This window comes from Solea senegalensis, linkage group LG13 (assembly GCF_019176455.1).
Source record: "Solea senegalensis isolate Sse05_10M linkage group LG13, IFAPA_SoseM_1, whole genome shotgun sequence".
In the NCBI taxonomy this organism is placed as follows: Eukaryota; Metazoa; Chordata; class Actinopteri; order Pleuronectiformes; family Soleidae; genus Solea; species Solea senegalensis.
The window spans coordinates 2,922,162-2,940,099 of NC_058033.1; the positions used below are offsets into that span (position 1 = coordinate 2,922,162).

At 39.7% G+C, this 17,938-nt stretch overlaps 2 protein-coding genes across 2 annotated transcripts in view; one reads left to right on the forward strand and one right to left on the reverse strand.

Annotated features, from left to right (window-relative positions):
- The first annotated feature begins 1,592 nt into the window (after window positions 1-1,592).
- On the forward strand, window positions 1,593-5,728 carry LOC122779779 (exosome complex component RRP43-like). The gene is made up of 11 exons (XM_044042385.1): window positions 1,593-1,659; window positions 1,896-1,932; window positions 2,040-2,103; window positions 2,215-2,288; window positions 2,391-2,436; window positions 3,325-3,430; window positions 3,527-3,572; window positions 3,652-3,748; window positions 4,200-4,320; window positions 4,421-4,527; window positions 5,508-5,728. Exons 1-11 carry the CDS (start codon window positions 1,643-1,645, stop codon window positions 5,624-5,626), a joined length of 834 nt encoding a protein of 277 aa, XP_043898320.1. The 5' UTR covers window positions 1,593-1,642; the 3' UTR covers window positions 5,627-5,728.
- LOC122779691 (transcription factor SPT20 homolog) overlaps window positions 4,834-17,938 on the reverse strand; it is a 31,521-nt gene continuing 18,416 nt past the window's right edge. Inside the window, exons 2-13 of the mRNA XM_044042264.1 lie at window positions 16,812-16,981; window positions 16,693-16,725; window positions 16,478-16,589; window positions 15,693-15,798; window positions 15,031-15,186; window positions 13,978-14,290; window positions 13,767-13,882; window positions 12,941-12,996; window positions 12,035-12,145; window positions 10,345-10,435; window positions 9,534-9,622; window positions 4,834-6,706 (exon numbers count right to left, since the gene is read on the reverse strand). Coding sequence (XP_043898199.1) covers window positions 6,557-6,706; window positions 9,534-9,622; window positions 10,345-10,435; window positions 12,035-12,145; window positions 12,941-12,996; window positions 13,767-13,882; window positions 13,978-14,290; window positions 15,031-15,186; window positions 15,693-15,798; window positions 16,478-16,589; window positions 16,693-16,725; window positions 16,812-16,981 — 1,503 coding nt within the window. The 3' untranslated portion in view covers window positions 4,834-6,556. The remainder of the gene's footprint in view (window positions 6,707-9,533; window positions 9,623-10,344; window positions 10,436-12,034; window positions 12,146-12,940; window positions 12,997-13,766; window positions 13,883-13,977; window positions 14,291-15,030; window positions 15,187-15,692; window positions 15,799-16,477; window positions 16,590-16,692; window positions 16,726-16,811; window positions 16,982-17,938) is intronic.

The window sequence follows — 17,938 nt, forward strand, 5'->3', positions numbered from 1 at the left end:
TGCATATTCATCATGTCAACATAGAGCAACAACGTAAGCATGCCGGAGTTAGCAGAATAGCTAATTTTCATCCGTTGTCCTAAGGCAGGTTAGTACAGTAGACATTCAACAGGACATGATACAAAAGAATACATAAATCACAAGACATTACACATTACAAGTAAACCATAGACACAGACCATAGATAAGTTGCATGTCAGTTAAGATGAAGACTTTGGGGCCCAAGAGAATGGAAAAAAAGAAGAAGTGAATAATCTAACTGTGAGTGCATGTCTGGTTAGTTTTCAACCATTGTTTCAGTGCAATTTTAAACGTTGAATAGGTGTCACAGTTTCTGATTTGGGCTGGTAGCCTGTTCTATGACTGTGTGCCTCTGATAGACCCCACCATTTGGCCAAATTTAGTCCAATGCTCTGGTGTTTACTCGACTGCTATTTTTTTTACTTATAAAATCCATCAAGGGAGGGGGAGTTTTTGGTGTTGAGATGCAGACAAGAGTCTTTATAGATGTTCTTTATTTAGGCAGGGAATGTAATTTGGGTAAACGTTTTCCACAATGTGCCTTTACACACTCAGCTAAAATAATAATAATTATGTATCACGTTCTCCCAAAACAACTAGCTGTTATAGTTTCAATTGACTAAAATAATTTTTGCATGATAAAAAAAAATTCTGCAAAAGCCAAATTAAGGCCGGTATTTGTTTTTGTTTTTTTTCCTTTTTTGATGCTGAGAGCAAAATCCGTTTTTCCGTATTTGGTTCAATACAAAAAAGGAAAGGGGGGCGCTGTTTCCATTTTTGTCAAAAATACAGATTATACTTTAGTACCCTGACCTTGACACCCCTGGTATAAAGTATTTGAATTTTTTATTTGTATTATAATGAATTAAAACTAATTTACATCAACCATTAATTTATCATGAACATAATGAAAACATTATAAAAAATAAATAACGTGACAAATTTGTAGAACAATACATATACTAGATATAATAAAATCGAAGACAGAATTTTTTTCCTTTAATCTATTTACATTTATAAATGTTGTATTTACTGTATAAAAAAGCAGATTTAAAATGTATTTAAAGTTGTTGGTTTTTTTGCAGTGAATTACACCTTTCTCATGAAACAAAAACATATATTTGTTTTGATTGAACAGTTTAACCAGTCTTCTGAAAAAATAAATAATACAAATATTCTTATTCTTTGTATTGTTTTAATTTGTATTTTAACAGTAAATGTGCAAACAACAAGACACATTCAAATATCGTGCTAAATAAATGGAATAAACCGAGTAGAAAAACATTAGTAAATAGACTGAAATACTACGGTGTCCTGGGAGGACGTTTTGCTTTAACTCCTGCCAACAGACAGTGCAACAGCGACGCCTTGAGACACAAATAGGTAACTGCCTTATACATGGATATAACGCGGTCTTCTACGAGGAAGTTACACAGTCACTTAATTTAAGGGTCTATTAATTTATAATATTATATATAATTCAGCGTTTTTTACAGTGAAAACAACAAAGATGTTATTGAATTTTGAGACAGGGAGATTATTTTACGTCACAGGCGCGCTTTCCCCTCCCGCCCGGCTACCGTAGTGAGGAAACCAAACCCACGTGGTTAACCAAAACAACATGGCGGCTGGTTTTAAGTAAGTTTGAACAGAACGTCACATTGTAAGCCAAAAATAATAAATGCATTTGAATAGCATGTGACAAAACCTGTGATATTAATGTGATTCATTACTAGCGGTGTTTTGGAAACGACCGTTGACTGTTTATTTGAATGATTAAGTAAATGTACGTGTTTGCATGCTGCATTTAATATACGTATATAACGTAAATCTGACTAAATTTTCAGTCAATAATCTGTGTTTATTTATGTCAGGACTGCAGAGCCTCTGGAGTATCACATGAGTTTTCTGGTCAGTGTTCAATATGCTTATGTATATATATATATATATATATGTTCTTGATTAATGTGAATGTCAGCAGCCTTATGTACAATTAAAACATCCAAATATCATTTTAGAAAGAAAACTGTCGGCCTGATGGACGGGAGTTGTCAGAATTCAGAACCACAACTCTGAACATAGGTGAGACGACACTAATTTGGAATAGTCAATGCTTAATTAGAGTTTAGCTTGAAATATAATTCCACCCACTGTGTAAATTGGATCATATTTTGGATACTTTTGTGTGTGCAGGGTCCATATCCACAGCAGATGGCTCAGCCCTGGTGAAGTTTGGAAACACTACAGTCATCTGTGGAATTAAAGCGGTAACTGGTCATGAAGACAACAAGAGCGAAACTTAATTTAACATATTTCTGTTTTACTATTAAATGACCATATTAACTATTGTTTTTATTGTTTGTGTACAGGAGTTGACAAACCCCACAGTGGAAGGACCTGGTAAAGGCTACATTGGTAAACATTGCCAATAATGCTTCGATTTGTCATTGTCCTTTTTACATGTAACTTTGTATAATCCAAATATAATTCATTTTGTCTTTTGTCACATGACACACAGTTGTTAATTGAGATAGTACAAAGGTTATTACACTAGGATATATAAGAAACATGCATTTAGAGCTGCAACTATCGATTAATCGTTTGGTCCATAAAATATCAGAAAACCTTAAAAAAAATGTTGATCGCTGTTTGTCAAACCTGGAAATGATGATGTTCTCAAACGTCTTAATTAAGATTGAAGGATTTCTTTGTTATCCAGAGCAAAGAAATGAAGAAAATACTCGCATTTAAGAAGCTTTAACAATCGGAAGTCTTGTTTTAATCATGAAAAAAAGCTTCAAACCGATTAATCGATTATCAAAATAGTTGTTGATTAATTTAGTAATGATTCATCGATTAATTGTTTCAGCTCTACATGCATTCAAATTCAAATTGACCTCCCTGTCATTTCACTTAAACACATTCTTTTAAGTACAAATTTCTATTTTATATTACTGAATGTATAAGAGATTTTTAAAAGGGGAGAATTTTTTAAATCTAATCTGGCTTGTTACTAGGAAGTTTTAATTATTAAAGGAAGAAAACAAGACAATAAAGCAACATATTGTATACATAAAATCAATTTGACAGATTACTTAAGATTAAAGTAATGTAGTTGTTGTAAATGTGTAAATGTAAATGTAAATATTACTGAAATGTCTAATTTGACCAATTGTGTAGTCTATGGATGAGTATACAAGCATAACTGTATTTCTTGAGCTGATGTTGATCTGAGGAAGAGAAGCAGCATCTCTGAATCCTAATATACAAACAGACAGGCACTAACCACAGATTTCTCTTCAGTACCGAATGTGGATTTGCCGCCGCTTTGTTCGTCTCGTTTTCGACCGGGTCCGCCGAGTGAACAGGCCCAGGCGACCAGTCAGCTCATCGCCGATGTCATCGAAAGGTGCAGCTGATTTAAACACACATTCCTCAGCTTTTCCTGAGTTATATGTGCCAGATTCCAACATGTTTTACATCATTTTCCTTGTGGGGTTTTCAGCTCAGAAGTGATACAAACCGAAGATCTGTGCATTGACAGAGGAAAGGTAAACTCGGAATTGTTGTGTACGTACAGTTTACGCAAACGTCGATCACCGCTCCTGATTCTGTTGACTGTGCTTGCAGCTCTGCTGGGTTCTCTACTGTGACATCATGTGTCTCGACTACGACGGGAACTTGTTGGACGCGTGCATTGTTGCTCTGCTGGCCGCACTGAAGAACAGTATGTGCTGTAATACATACACTTTCACTGTAAAAAAACACCCACAATTATTAGTTTTAAAGTGTGTCCATACTCACTGGCCACTTTATTAGGTATTAGGATGCAATTGTTCTTCATTCGGAGAATCATCGAAACACAGGCTCCGTCTGGTTTGTCTGTTTGGGCTGCTGTTGAAACACAGCCGTAAAGAAAGTACATATAAAAGGCTTTTTCTACAGCTTTAAAAAACAAAAAAATACTTATTTTGAAGTGATTATGCATACAAAAACATACTTATTAGACGTTTAAATCACCTTTCGTCCTCATTGTGATGAACTTCAGGTCATGTTGCCGACATGCCTTGTTACTGTGATTGATCAGGCGTAGCCAATTAAGTGGCCAGTTATTTTAGTAGATTTAAGCTTTTTTTAAAATCAGTACATTAACTTTCCAGTGTCTTTGTCTCCCACAGCACAACTTCCAGAAGTCGTCATAAACACAGAGACGTCTGTTCCACAGGTGAACTCGGACAAGAGACGCGCGCTGCACATTCACAAGCACCCTGTTTCTACGTCGTTTTCTATCTTCGATGAGTAAGTGAATGATTTTCCCCCCCCCAAGTTTATCGAGACGACATATAACAGGAGCTTCCAACTGTTCAAGTGTGAACCCGCTGCTCTTTTCTCTGTGCAGCTCCATCCTGACCGTCGACCCCACGGCTGAGGAGGAGAGTCTGGCGACCGCTCAGCTCACCGTGGTGACAGACGAGGAAGATCGCCTCTGCTCTGTGCACAAACCTGGTAAGATTAAACAGTGGTTTTCTTTCTTACCCGTTACAATAAAAATGTCATGTAAATGCTGAGCTGGAAAAAAATGCTGATGAACAAGCACAATATAGCAGAATCATCACAAAACTTCAAAATATAGTGATATATTTTACACACTGCAAAACACAAATATTACTTGTTTAACAGGAAGTTTAAACTACATTCAACTTTCGCTCAGGATCACAGATATGTATATTATTATCATGATAATTATCCACTTCAAATCTTTTACCATGACAACATTTTTGGCTATGTTGCCCAGCCATGTTAGATAGTATATTAAAGCAAATAAAAAGTTGAGTTTATTGGGTTACATTGTGTATTTCAGATATACTTTTAGACATTTGAATTATATAACGTATGGAGAGCAAGGAGGACATTTAATTTCCACTTTAAATGAAGCAGTCGAGAAGGAAGCAGTTTAGTCATTAATGCGTATTCTTCAAGTTGTCTTTAGTTTGAAGTCTTACAGTTTTTTTACCCACTCAAACGTTTATAGTGCGTGGACAGAAACAGGAGTCACTATTACATTTATATACAATGACCTACTTTGAAATGGTTATTTTAAAGTTGGAGTCTGTTCGATTCAAATCCTTCTCAAACAAGTTCACACAATGCTGACGAAGACTATGACGAAGCGCTTCATACTGGAGCACTATGGCTGAAAACACCAAGACGTGCCCATGAAAAGTTTCAGATATTGCACACGTGACATAATGTAGAGAGAAAAAATTGCAACGGCTGTTTCTGTTGCTCTTGAGTGAGAAAAACTAGGTCAAATCAGGTCTGCAGTGTTGTGGTAATTACTCACGAGGTCACTGGAGCTTTAAGGTAAAGAGTTGGGTCCATATGGTCTGGAAGTGGACTGTGAATCTGAAAATTGTGTATAAATGAGGCTTCGGCTGTTAGGTGTTGACAAACATCGACGTTAACAATCTTTGGCTGCGACTCAGGTGGGACGCCATTGTCGGGAGAGAAGCTGCAGGAGTGCATCAGCCGTGCGACACTGCGACAGAGAGAGATCCAGAAACTCATCAATAAAGTCATACACAGTGTGAAGACGACACAATAAAGAACCAGAGGGAGACCATGTTCATTTTTTTTTTATCTAAAAGCTGTATTTTCCACTGTCAATATATATTCTTTTTAATAACAATAAAACTGCTGACAAAGACTGCTTAAAAAATTATTTCTCAGTGTCCGGAAACATCTCACACACACACACACACGCACGCGCGCGCACACACACACACACACACAGTCAGTTGATGTCTCGTAAGAATACGCTCATGGCTCCTGAACTCATTAAAAAGGGAAATGCCTTTTTCAAAATGTGCTGTTCAAAAGCAGGTACACCGTCTTGCATGTTGATCTTGAGACCTCGGGTTTGAGCTCTGTGCCGGGAAAAGTGTCCTCAGAAGAAGAAAAGACTTCCAACAGACGGAGAGGTAGAAAGCTGCCCCCAGGCACTACTCCAAGATCGGGTTTGCATTTTCACATGTAATGGTTATGTGGAGGATTTGGTGTCAAGAAGCTCAGTGGGGATCCGTGCTTAAAGGGCAGTTTCTACCAGCGGGGTCAACCAAGCAGAGGGAGCAGAGGGAGGATCAGGATTATGATCCCCTCAGTCTGCGGGGCCTCCATAGAAAAAACAAAAAAAGATTTATTGTGGAAGGAAGCCCACTACTAACGAGAACCATTTTTCCTGTCTCATGTCAAAAAATATGTCTCAGGTTCTTTAAGCATAAGGCTCCATGTTGTATAAAAACCTCCACTTCCTCTATGGTGGACACAGTTTTGGTTCTCCAAAACCTCTGACAACCATTACATACAAATTTGTCAGCTAGAAAAAGACAAACAAATGGCAGAAAAAGTCCTTTTTTTTTTGTTTTTTCGTCTGTAGTCTCCACAATGAGGCAGACAAAGAGCACAGTATGGATCATTCATGACCGTGTGTAGCTGGGGGTGGGGGGGGGTCGGCTTTTAGTGTGTTTTCAGTCTGTCACGACTTAGGGAGGGGCTGTGGCGTGCTCCTCTTCCTCTTACTTCTTGGCTGGCTGGCGATATGTTGCCGTGGCACTGCCCCCTGTGGAGCCGCCGCTCCCATAGCCATTTGCTGCTGCTGCTGCATTTGGTGCTGCAAGAATTGCAACTGTCCAGTGTGGGGGGGAAGAGAAAAATGGACAAACAAACAAATATCAGAGGCGATTTTCGGTGCGCCGTTACAAGCAACAAGCACTGGGGTCTAAGATGTGTGTTTGTATGTGTGTCAGCCTGTGCAGTTTATGAATCACACTAACCTCAGTCAGTACGTTACCACGCACAGTTTAGTCCAGCTACAGTTGCCGTTTAACTGGACTGCTGCCCTTGTTCCAGTGAACTAGTGCGAGCAGGTTATCAATTAATCGAATGCAGTGTCGACCTCTGCTACGCTAGGTTAGGGATAAGCAGCCTTTCCTCTGGTTATTCAGGCAATTAGATGGTGGCCAAGCACCATTTCTTACTACTACCTGTCTTACTACCATCCATTTACTTTAAAATATCTGACTTTTTGAGCTGGCCGAGTATAAAATTGTCTTATCATGAGGGCAAAAATGGGTTTGCCATGTTTTTCCCCCACTGTTGTGTTTTTCTTCTGTGTACTGGTGACTTCTCATATTTCCATGTCGAAAGCCTTTGGGGTGGGAACATGTGGAACATGTGCAAAGCATCTGAGCCAGTCGGGGTCCGTCTGAACGTATTCAGGCAGTCGAAATCTGTCCAAATCGCATTATCTGGGTGTGTTAGTTCGATTTTGAGAAATTTGATTCAGCGGAGTTTCATTTGGACAAACTATGTTTTCATGTATAATAATAGTCCTGTTTTAGTCAGCCCATCGCCGTGATTAGTTGTTTTGTTTTAACGTCACATAAACATACTGACTGAAATTGGATTAGACGACTTGTGTCGGAGACGCATCGTCGAGTGGCATTGGTTAGTGAAGCTGAACTGAAGCCTGGTGCTGTGTACAGGAGTGTGCGGAGAAACACAGAAGAGTGGGTTAATGGGTTGCAGAAGGGAAGGAGAACGAAGAGGAAACAGATTCGGGGGTGGAGGGGGTGTGTGTTGGGGAGTGAGGCGGGATACAGTCAAGCAGCACCAGTGGCGTTCAGGAGGCACAGATTATTTGGCTGTGATCCTGGCAACGACATACATGCAGCACATGTAGCAGCCGCGCTCTCTGCTCACAGTAAGTCAGCAACTTCAACTGCGCAAACAAACAAACACAAATAAAACCTTCAATAACACCTTATGCTTCATGCATGCACTGGAACACGCCGCCTGCCGCAGTATGTGCCCGATAAGGCGAATTCATATTATGCTGCAAAGTGCTTTTGTGAGAACATGCCTCCCACTTTGACGCGCTGTTAGTCGCTGCCATCAGAAGTGCCACAAGCTCTGCTGAAAAGCACTGAATCTGCTGTGATCTTTAAGTCAAACAACATATTAACCAAGCATACAACACAAGATGGAGTGAATGATGTGGATCTATCCTTAACTAATACTAATAATAATGGTGATTGGAGTGTAATGAAAATGAGACTTTGATGATAAACTTCTAACTAGAGTTACAAATATTTCACCAAAAGTCCTTAAAATGCCTGAAAATCATTCAAAATCAGCCTCTTTGTGGCTTAATACTTTGGATTTGAAAAAATCTATAAAGGGATAGTTTAGGTTTTTGGAAGTCAGAGGTGCATAAGGTATTTATACAGAGTCAGTGTTATATTTGTGAACCGGAACACAATTTAAATATTGTTTTGACCTTAAAAGGAGACAGTGGAGAAAAAAAAAGTGTCAGTGCCTGGTAAAAGAAGGCCCAACTGACAATTAAATGTTTGCTATACCTGGGATATTGGAAGGGAATTTAGGTAAAATCATATTAGCCTTTTTATTAGCTGGGTCAGCTCCCATTTTGGACCACCGCTGTTTTAACAAAAGCCCACAATGTCTAATCTTTTTAGTTTTGTTCCTCACTGAATACTACATTCAGTTTGGATAGAGGTGGGAAATATTCAGCTGCAACCTCACCAACAAATGTTGTCAAGTTGAAGACATTGTACCTTTAATTCAAACAGTTAAGCAACAGTTAAGAATGTGACTGATTATTTTGAGTTGGAACTTCTAACATGTTTTTTTCTGCTATCCCCGTTTACATCAAAACGCAAGACGATGACAAAGACAGCGACAGCGAATGCAAGAGCAAGAGAGAGCAGGCATTATGACGTTATTGTATTCACAAAGTAAGAGTGGCATTTTGAGATTTCTTTCACTTCTTTTCGAGCTCCAAAAATGCTTCTTCTGTGCGGATAAAAAGCCAAAATGACACAAAGGTTATGTGGATTCTCCGAAAACTCATCCTCATGTGTGCAGGCCTTAGGGCAGCAACTAATTATTATTTTCATCTTCGATTATTCTGTCAATTATTTTCTTAATTGATTAGTTGTTTGATCCAGAAAATGTTGAAAAATACTGATACATGAAACCAGACGGTGGTCACATTTAAGAAGCTGAAAAATCAGAGAACTTGACTGATTATCAAAGTAGTTGGCGATTAATTTAGTTACACATTAATAATTGATTAATTGTCCCAATCCTAATCTGAACGCGATAGCGCACCACTGTAGATATGGGTGTACAACGACATTTACATCACACGGACCACTGTATGACCCAGGTCAGACTCTGTATGAACACCTCCCATAACCCTGTTCCAAAAAACAGAACTACCGTACACATTTAAGGTATGATACAAATATTTATCATATGTGTAAGAAAGTTTAAATCCAAGTCTTTTTGCTCATTTATAGCTTTACTGTAGCTCATTATACTTCCTAAATGAAGGCATGGAGAGTTGGCTGATGATGTATTCTCAGTGTTGGACTCTTATAAAAGAAAAATGTACATGTGTATGACAGATGTTAAAGTTGCTGTATTACTTGGATCTGTGGCTGGTGCTGCTGCTGAAGCCTTGGAGAAGGCAGCGGGGGCCCAGACCCGTCCAGCCCACAGCCCAACTGGGACAGCACTAAGGGGGAAGGAGGACGAGGACGAGGAGGGAGACCCAGAGAGAGGGGTGTGACAGCGAGAGGGAGAGAAGCAAAGGAATGGAGGAAAGTATGAAAACAGAGGATGTAAATTACAGGTCAAAAGTGGGGCAGTGATGTCGGTGAGGATAAAAGTGGGAAGGGAAGTGGGCGTGGTTTCAGCAATTTGTAACCACGCACACAGCACAGGGAGGGAGGACAGAAAGAAGGAGAGACACCGACAGCACAGGCACAAGACCACGTGCGTGAAGGTCAAGTGGGAAAACAGTGTGAATGGGGTGAGCAGGAAAAGTTCAAGTGAGCGGGGAAGGTGGAGGAGAAGAATAAAAGGACAATGCAAGAAGTAAAGACATAAGGGTGGAGGGGGTGGGGGAATAAAAACAACAGAAAAAAAAAGAGAATGTAGCAGAAAAGAAGGGGAAGTTCAGTCTCTCCCGTCAGTGGTTACTCGTTCCGCTAAGAGGAACGACGACTAACTTCAGTAAAATGATCATGTTTAGTTAAAGACCATGATTTGAACAGTGATAACACATAATGAACACATTAGTAAATCTCATCTTATTAGTACTAGTTAGTGACATGGTGTCTTTTTGTTGTGACACAGTTGAAAGGACTGAACGAAGATAAGTGTGTGTGTGTGTTTGTGTTACAAGAGTGTGTGTGTGTGTGTGTGTGTGTGAGTGGGGCTGGCGGTGGTTCATACCTGCTGCCTGTGGAGACATGAAGCCTCCGACTCCCAGGTTAATGACCGCTGTTTGCTGGTTTCCTAAACTTTGATCGGACCCCTGGTCACCCTGCGAAAAAGGTCAGAGTTCAGAAAAGGTCATTATTAAAGCCATCACGAAATCAAGTGACCACAAAAGACTGATGTAAATCATGAAATTAAAAACAAACAAGTTATGTCTTAATGTTTATAACAAAGTTAAAAATCATCCATGTAACTGATTCAAGTAAAAAAAAAATCAAATAAAATCAAAAAAAAAAGTGTATATAAATGTTATGATTAAATATGTTTGGATATGTGAAAATATGCTGTACTCTTTGAATATTGTCTGTAAAACACAATTAACTCTTCCACACAGTTCCATACACACTTGTTTTGGCTTGAGTGTTTTTCTTTAATAATTAAACTTATTTTTCAGGTTCTGAAATGTGAATATTTTCTGGTTTATTTGCCCCATATAAACCAAATGGGACAAAGCAAGACATTTGAAAACATCTTCATTTTAAAGTTTGAGAAACACTTTTCAACATATTTATGGACCAAAAAATTTATAGAATAATAATAAAGAAAAGATTGAAAATAATTGTAAAATTGTGAAAAAAATTAGTTGTAGTTCCATGTTTTTGTGAAAAATTAATCTTCAATGCAATCATGACACCTTGGAATGATGGGAATGTGACTGACTGTGAAAAAATCAATATTGTGGCGAACTAGACAAGAATTTTGTGTCATTTTCCTCTTTTGCAATTATCCCAATAATGCCATTCATAAATTCATCCCTGTCATCGTACTGCGAGTTTTTTATTCAACCTTTATTTAACCAGGTGAGTCAACACAGAACAAATACTCATTTGTATGAAGACCTGGCCAAAAGGCTGATGCAAGAAAGTAACGGCATAAAATAAAAACATTTTACACCATATCATACCCGAAGAAAACAATAAATACAGATAGATGTATTAAAAATTGATGGCTAAAAGCGAGTGCAACATTCTCGGACTATTGTTTGTAATGAATTTTTAAAAAGCGGAGAGTGGAATGAATGAGCCAAGCTTTAACGTCTGCTGTTTTTAATGAATGTATAATAAAACATTTATTAATTGTTTAATCTCACCTCCTGATCCTATTTATGTCTCAAGACCTTTACCTTTGCGAGACACCCGTGTTATTTTATGAGGAAAAAACGATGATACCATTACTATTTTTAAAGGTCAAAAGATGGTATTGATTGAAGTAGTTCTCATCTATGAGCCCAGAACATTATGTGATCATGGGATGTTCTGGCAGCAGTTACAGCTGTTGGGAGTTGCGTCAGTAATAACTTGGCACTGTTGTTGCCCGGGCATTTCTCCCATTACTCTTTGCAGCTTTGTTCAAACTCGATCGCGTAGCAGTAAGAGCTTCTTGAAGTCGGTGCGTACATTTTCCACTGTGAGTCAAGTGTTTGGCTGTCTCACCCGGGCACTTTCTAATTCTTGCTCGAAAGAAATGTATCAACACACTTTGATCGTTATCCTGTAAAATCACAGATTGTTGCCCTGCTTTTGGAGAAGAGTTCTCTTTTCGTGATCCTTCTGACATTTACTTGACACTCATTTCTCGCTTCCCCAAAACAAAACCTGTTGGCCGTATATATTTGTACGTGACTGCATGTGCAGGTGTGCCTCACCGTCTCCCCTTGCTGTTGGGGACTGGAAGTGGCTGACTGACTCTGCTGTGGGGAGAACTGGGACAACTGCTGCTGCTGCAGGGAGTTGAAGATGAGAGGACCCGCGGGGATCTGGGAATGTGAAAGAAAAAAACAAACACAAAAGAAGTGGAGACAAACAGGAAGGTGGGGATAAAGGGAGTGAATGGTGGAAGAATTATCAAATCAATCATAGAACATGGGGAAAGCTTAACAGCCAGTGCTATAATTAAAGGTCCAATGTGTAACTTTCAGGAGCCTTAATTGACAAACAAACTAGCTACAGCATGTGTTTGGGTTTTGAAGCAGGAGCTTATTATGCAAACAAAGAAGAAGAACAACAAAGGAAGGGCAGAGCAGAGCAGTCGTCCACTGTTTACAAGAAAAAGTTAGTCTGCTGGCCAATCACATGCTTCACTGACATAATTCTGCATAGAACCCCGGAAAATGTCATATACTGAAGTCCAGGCCAGTGTCTCTGTTCTAATGCAGTATTTACGATATAAATAGTGCAAGATGTATGTTTATTTATTCATAACCTCTACCATGACTGCCTTTGCTGCTATAACACTGTAAATTTCCTGCTGTGGGACTATCTGTCATTAGTCACCAAGCAGCTTTTGCTATGAGGGTGAAGTTGGCACTGATGCCGTCTGGCCGAGTCGTTCAGTTTCAGTGAGGACATCGTGTTAAGAAGACTCGTGCTCCTGCTACAGGAACAACTTAATTCGACTACATCGTAAATAAAGTGAGCTGCAGAAAAAGAACACGTGAGGGAATTCAAGCTGTGCTGATGACTCACACACAGCTCGCTTCTCTTCCAGGTAACAAACACATACCCAGTGATAAATGCACTTGTAATTCAGACTAACTGGTGTAGCGTCATACCTGCAGTAGGTTCAGTGGTCTCAACCCAGCACTGCTGTTCAGGCCAAAATGACTCCCTGCAACACAAAATCACAGTCAACTCTCACGCAATAATACAGGATAGGATCTATATGAATGTATCACACGCACTTGTATTTTCATATACCATCATAACTTTCTGTATATTCATATTTATTGGACATGTTTCTGCATAAAGATGTTGGGCTGGATTGGAAAGTTGTTATTGTAGGCCTGAAAAGCCTAGAAGAGAAAACTGCCTTTTAAGTGACTCGCTTGATTCCTGGAATCAAAATGTCCTTGGCTGATAACAGTAACACTGCACTCATACAATATCAGGTTGGAAGTGTCAACTCAAATACTACTCATTCACTTTGAATGTGCTGCCAAACTACGGTGTAGAGCCGCTGCTTTTCCTTGGCTTCTAAGTCAATCAAATCACATTATACAAATACAAATATTCCAGCACAGACACGAGCCAATTAAATCATGTTTAGGCATTTAATGGAACTTTTGGAAAAGGCCATTGTCCCCTTTACAAGTGCTTTGTTCAGTAGAATGAGCCCAACAAGGGCAAACACAATGCCTTGCTTTAATAACATTAGCAACTTTGTGAGCCATTGTGTTCACTTCTGATTGCCGTAACACAAAATATCAGACACACTCACCATCAAGCAAAAGCTACAAGTTTTTATTTTATAAAATGGGCTTGTACTTTGAGGTCAGACGTCAGAGTTATCAGCTGGTATACACACTCTGTGACCCTGGACATCGCGTTCGTCTGCAGGTCACATGAACTTCAACAGTTTGGTACACATAAGTGTCTTACCAGTCTGTGCCGCGGATTGCATGGTGGGCATCAGCCCTCCAGGTGGCAGAATTCCACTCAGGTTAAGGCCTGGACCCAACATGGTGTTAGAGCCACTCATTAGGGTCTGAGGACTGCTACACAAATAAAAACAGGATGGTCATTAAAAAAAAAAAAAGCTGACAGCGCCTAAGCAGGTGGCAGTTCGGAAGCAGAGATTGTCTTTTCTCACCAGACGGAGCTGACCACGTTGATGAAATTCAGCCCAGCAGGGTTGGCCATGACCTGTGATGAGGGGGTTCCTGTGGTGATGGACGTACCCATGGTGGGCAGGGGAATGGTCATGACCGGCAGTGGCTGGCTTAGAGCCAGTTGCTGCTGAGCGAAAGGCGTGAGGAGAGCGGGCTGCGACTGGTTCTGAACCATGGGAGGGTCAGACGGCGTGGGGGTCACCGAGAGGGGAGCGATGAGGGAGTCAGAGGGGTGCGGGGTGGAGCACGGTGTGTTGGTGGGTGTGGGGGTAGATGGCTTCGGGGTTCCTGATCCTTAAAGAGGAAAAAGTGTAAGAAGACAGAGAGGAGAGGAGAATACTTGCATATAAAGGTGTGTAAAGGTCCTGTGTGTAATATTTAAGGTTTTTGGCAGAAATTGAATAGACTACTCATGTTGTCTATGTTTTGTTTAAACTTTTCCATGTACTTTGCCTTGCTTTATACAGGCTGTGTAAGTGTACTGCACAAATAAGAAGCGAAGCTCCACCCACATAAACCGTATCCATAATCCAAGAATAAAGAATAAGCATGAAACAGTAAAATTAGGAGGAGTAGAAGAGTGGATCCTGCAAGTTTACAGGCTGGTTACTTTTGGCAATGCAAACTTACCACAACATCGACTTGGCTAAACGGATGCAAAACTTCTAAAATAACGACCAGAAAGTGGAGTTAAAATGATGAGACTCTAGTCATGTTAAAATGTCAGCCATTTTTCTGACAACATTCAGGCCAACTGGCTTCAGTTGAAATACACAATATTACATAACAGAGAAAAATGGGCTTGTGCTTATGGTGAAGTAATTTTCTGTGTGCTTGACAAGTTACAGATATACGTCCCTGTAGTTTTAAGCTTTCATATTTTTATAAGACCTGGAGCCATGACAGGGACATTTTTCATCAGGACAATTTTCCAGGTCTGGAAAACATGGGGAGCTCATGCCACATATTCCACCACAACCAATTCTCACACCAGTAGCTGTACCTTAATGTTAGTCAGACTCAGCTTCACTTACTCTGCGTGGGGCCCATGGGGGAGAGCGAGGAAGGCGACAGCAGGCCCACCTGGCCCAGCTCCAATGAGTGCTTCCTGTTCAGAGACTGGCTTTTGGCTGGAGGGGGCGTAGGACACTTGAGCAGACCACTGGTGGTTTGTGAACTAAATGGATTACCTGCAGAGAAAAAGAAGAGTTAATACCCAGTGCACCCCTTTCATAAATGGGAAGTGTTCAAATAGATCTATTTAAACCCTACTTAAGAGATTATATTCTCTGAGCTTCTTCTATAAATATCTCTCTAACCCCGCATTGTATATTTATCTTAGGTATGATATTGTATGTGTCTTTTATGACACTTCTGTGCTGCTGTGGTAAATCAATATTTGACGCGGCCCAGAAGTTTTTCTTTTTGCCATTTAAGGTTTTAATTGCTCACCTTTTCAACCAATCTGTCATTTCTACTTTGCTTTCGAGTGTTCTACAATTTCCAGAACTCCATAACAAAGGGTGTGAACTTGGTTCCGTCACTTACAAAACATTTGTTATAACGAAAGAAGAATAACAAATAGCTGCAGCAGATATTTTTATTCCTTTCTTCATTTCAGTCTGTGCGTGTTTACCACAGTAATAAAGTGGAACCACATGATGTTTGTATTTCATCTTAGCAGTAGCAGATGTACCTGAGGAGCTGCTGCCTGATCCTGAAGGCAGTTTGATGGGAGGAGGTCTGTGCTTCACCCCTTTTCCCAAAAGAGACGTCTGGACTAGAGAAGAAATACCATCGCCCTGTGCATGGCATTTAAAACAGTTTGTTAGCCACAGTTGCATCATAAAAACTAACATTAGAATCACTCTCAACAGTCGTGACTCAGGCTGCAACATTTTATCCATTAGTAAGCATTTTGCTCCTCTATATGAGACATTCACTGAAGTTGGGATATTTTCAGGAGCTGCATGTGAAAATGCAAATGTCCACAAAAGCTGTGGAGATTGAACTTCAACTCCGGATAATTTACATGAACATGCTTCTTTTATCAAGTGTGAACAATAATCTCCATAAAATGTCTTGAAAAGTTTCTGAGCCATTTCCCCAAGTTTATGACAGAGGGTGTCATCATTGTGAGGTTTGGGGAAACACTTATTCAAATCTTTCATCATTCTGTGACATTTAATGGACCAAACAACTAACTGAGATTATTTGAGGAAAGTTTGCAAATATTAATTGATAAAGAAAATCTTAATGTTCAGCCCTGGGTCCTGACAAAAGCATGGTCAATACTTCACTTTAACGTTCATTAGGATCAATATACTTCCAAAACTCAAAAGGGCGACACTCTCAGGAACAAAGTTCAACTTATTATCAACAATTCTACTCATTAGTTCATCAAAAACAATACAATTATAAGAAAATTCAAGATGATACTTGTTTTTTTCATCCTCTATTAAAAAAAGCTCACACATTTACCTCATCTTTGCTGGGGGAGGGAGGCCCCTGTACCACGCTGCCTGAGTTATGGGACATCTTGACCTGACACTTTACATCCCTTTCATACACTCCTTTGTACTGATTAAGAAACCTATGAAATAGAGATAGAGCAAATGTCACACCATGTCCTCAAAACAGCTGTATATCAGCTTTGAGATTTCTCTTCTCAGCAAAAGAAAACATTGACAACTCACCGGTCTGCGTCTATCTTTGAGCCTATAAGAAAGCTGTGGATGAAATAACAGCGGCAAAGGTGAGTAAATGAAGAGACCGTTTTAAAATGAACCCACACACACTGAATTTGTCTCCTTACGGTGGATGTATGAGCTTTAGGTCTGTGCTGTCCTCCTCTGCTTTTGGTTCTTTAGCACAGTAGATTTTCCCATACACCAGTGGATCTCCCATCGACTGGAAGATAGACACCTTGGTCCTCTGAGCTTGACCGCCCACCTCGCACTCAAACGTGTAGTCGTCTATAACTTCCTGTGTACACAGAGTGGACAAAGGCAACTTTAACGGACAAAACAGCAACAAAACGTTGTGAAATTAAGTGACAAAAGGCAGAAGAGCAGGAAGGAATAATTACATTTTGATATGGACAAGGATAAGAATAATCAATAACAAACTAAACTGAACAATGACCTTTAAGCCCTTCTTTATATTATGTTTTTACACATACATTTTTAGTCAGTTAGAATCTTTCTGCTTCACCATATTCATATAAATGATTCAAACAAACCAGGACACAAACACAAGGAAAATAATCTGAGTGAGATTTATCCATTCAGTCAGGAAGACATAAGACAGGCACTGGTAAATTAAGTTAGGCTATTTAATGTGTAGTCACGTAAGCATTTAGCTTTCTTTATGATCTTCACTGTGCCTCACACCACCTGTGACACTGCATATAAAACACAATTATTTTTCGAAAAACTTTCTCACTTTGAAAAGAGTAAGGAATATGACATGAACACGGTCCATCAACATTCAAATGTAGAAGCGGCTGTGAAAGTGTGACATTTTTCACATGGTTGAGCACAAAAATATATAATATAATATTCTATTTTCTTACCCATTTTTTTCAGACTTCATGTGAGGTCTGTGTGTGTGTGTGTGTGTGTGTGTGTTGTGTTTTCGTTCACACATAATTGCAAACATTTACGACTTGCGAGGACTGAACAAGAAGAGGAAAAAGACACAAGACGGAAGAACAGCCTGTCGACGGACATTTCATTCAGAGTGGAAACACTATCAACCCCCGTCCCACAGACTTGCCTTTTTGTCTCTGTCCATCATGTGACACACATGTGGACGCTCATCCATTACAACGTTCGTGACTTGGGTCAAAAGTTTGTCATTAGAAGCTTAATGTTGTCAGATGCAGTCACCGAATGCCGACTGCGTCTGTTTGACGACTCCACATTACGGAAGGAAATCGTT

Bases quoted from the DNA above. Each gene is read 5' to 3' on its own strand.
- LOC122779779 (XM_044042385.1), top strand. The intron at 3,431-3,526 runs GTGCAGCTGATT...TGGGGTTTTCAG, and splicing joins ATCGCCGATGTCATCGAAAG to CTCAGAAGTGATACAAACCG. The intron at 4,528-5,507 runs GTAAGATTAAAC...GCTGCGACTCAG, and splicing joins CTGCTCTGTGCACAAACCTG to GTGGGACGCCATTGTCGGGA.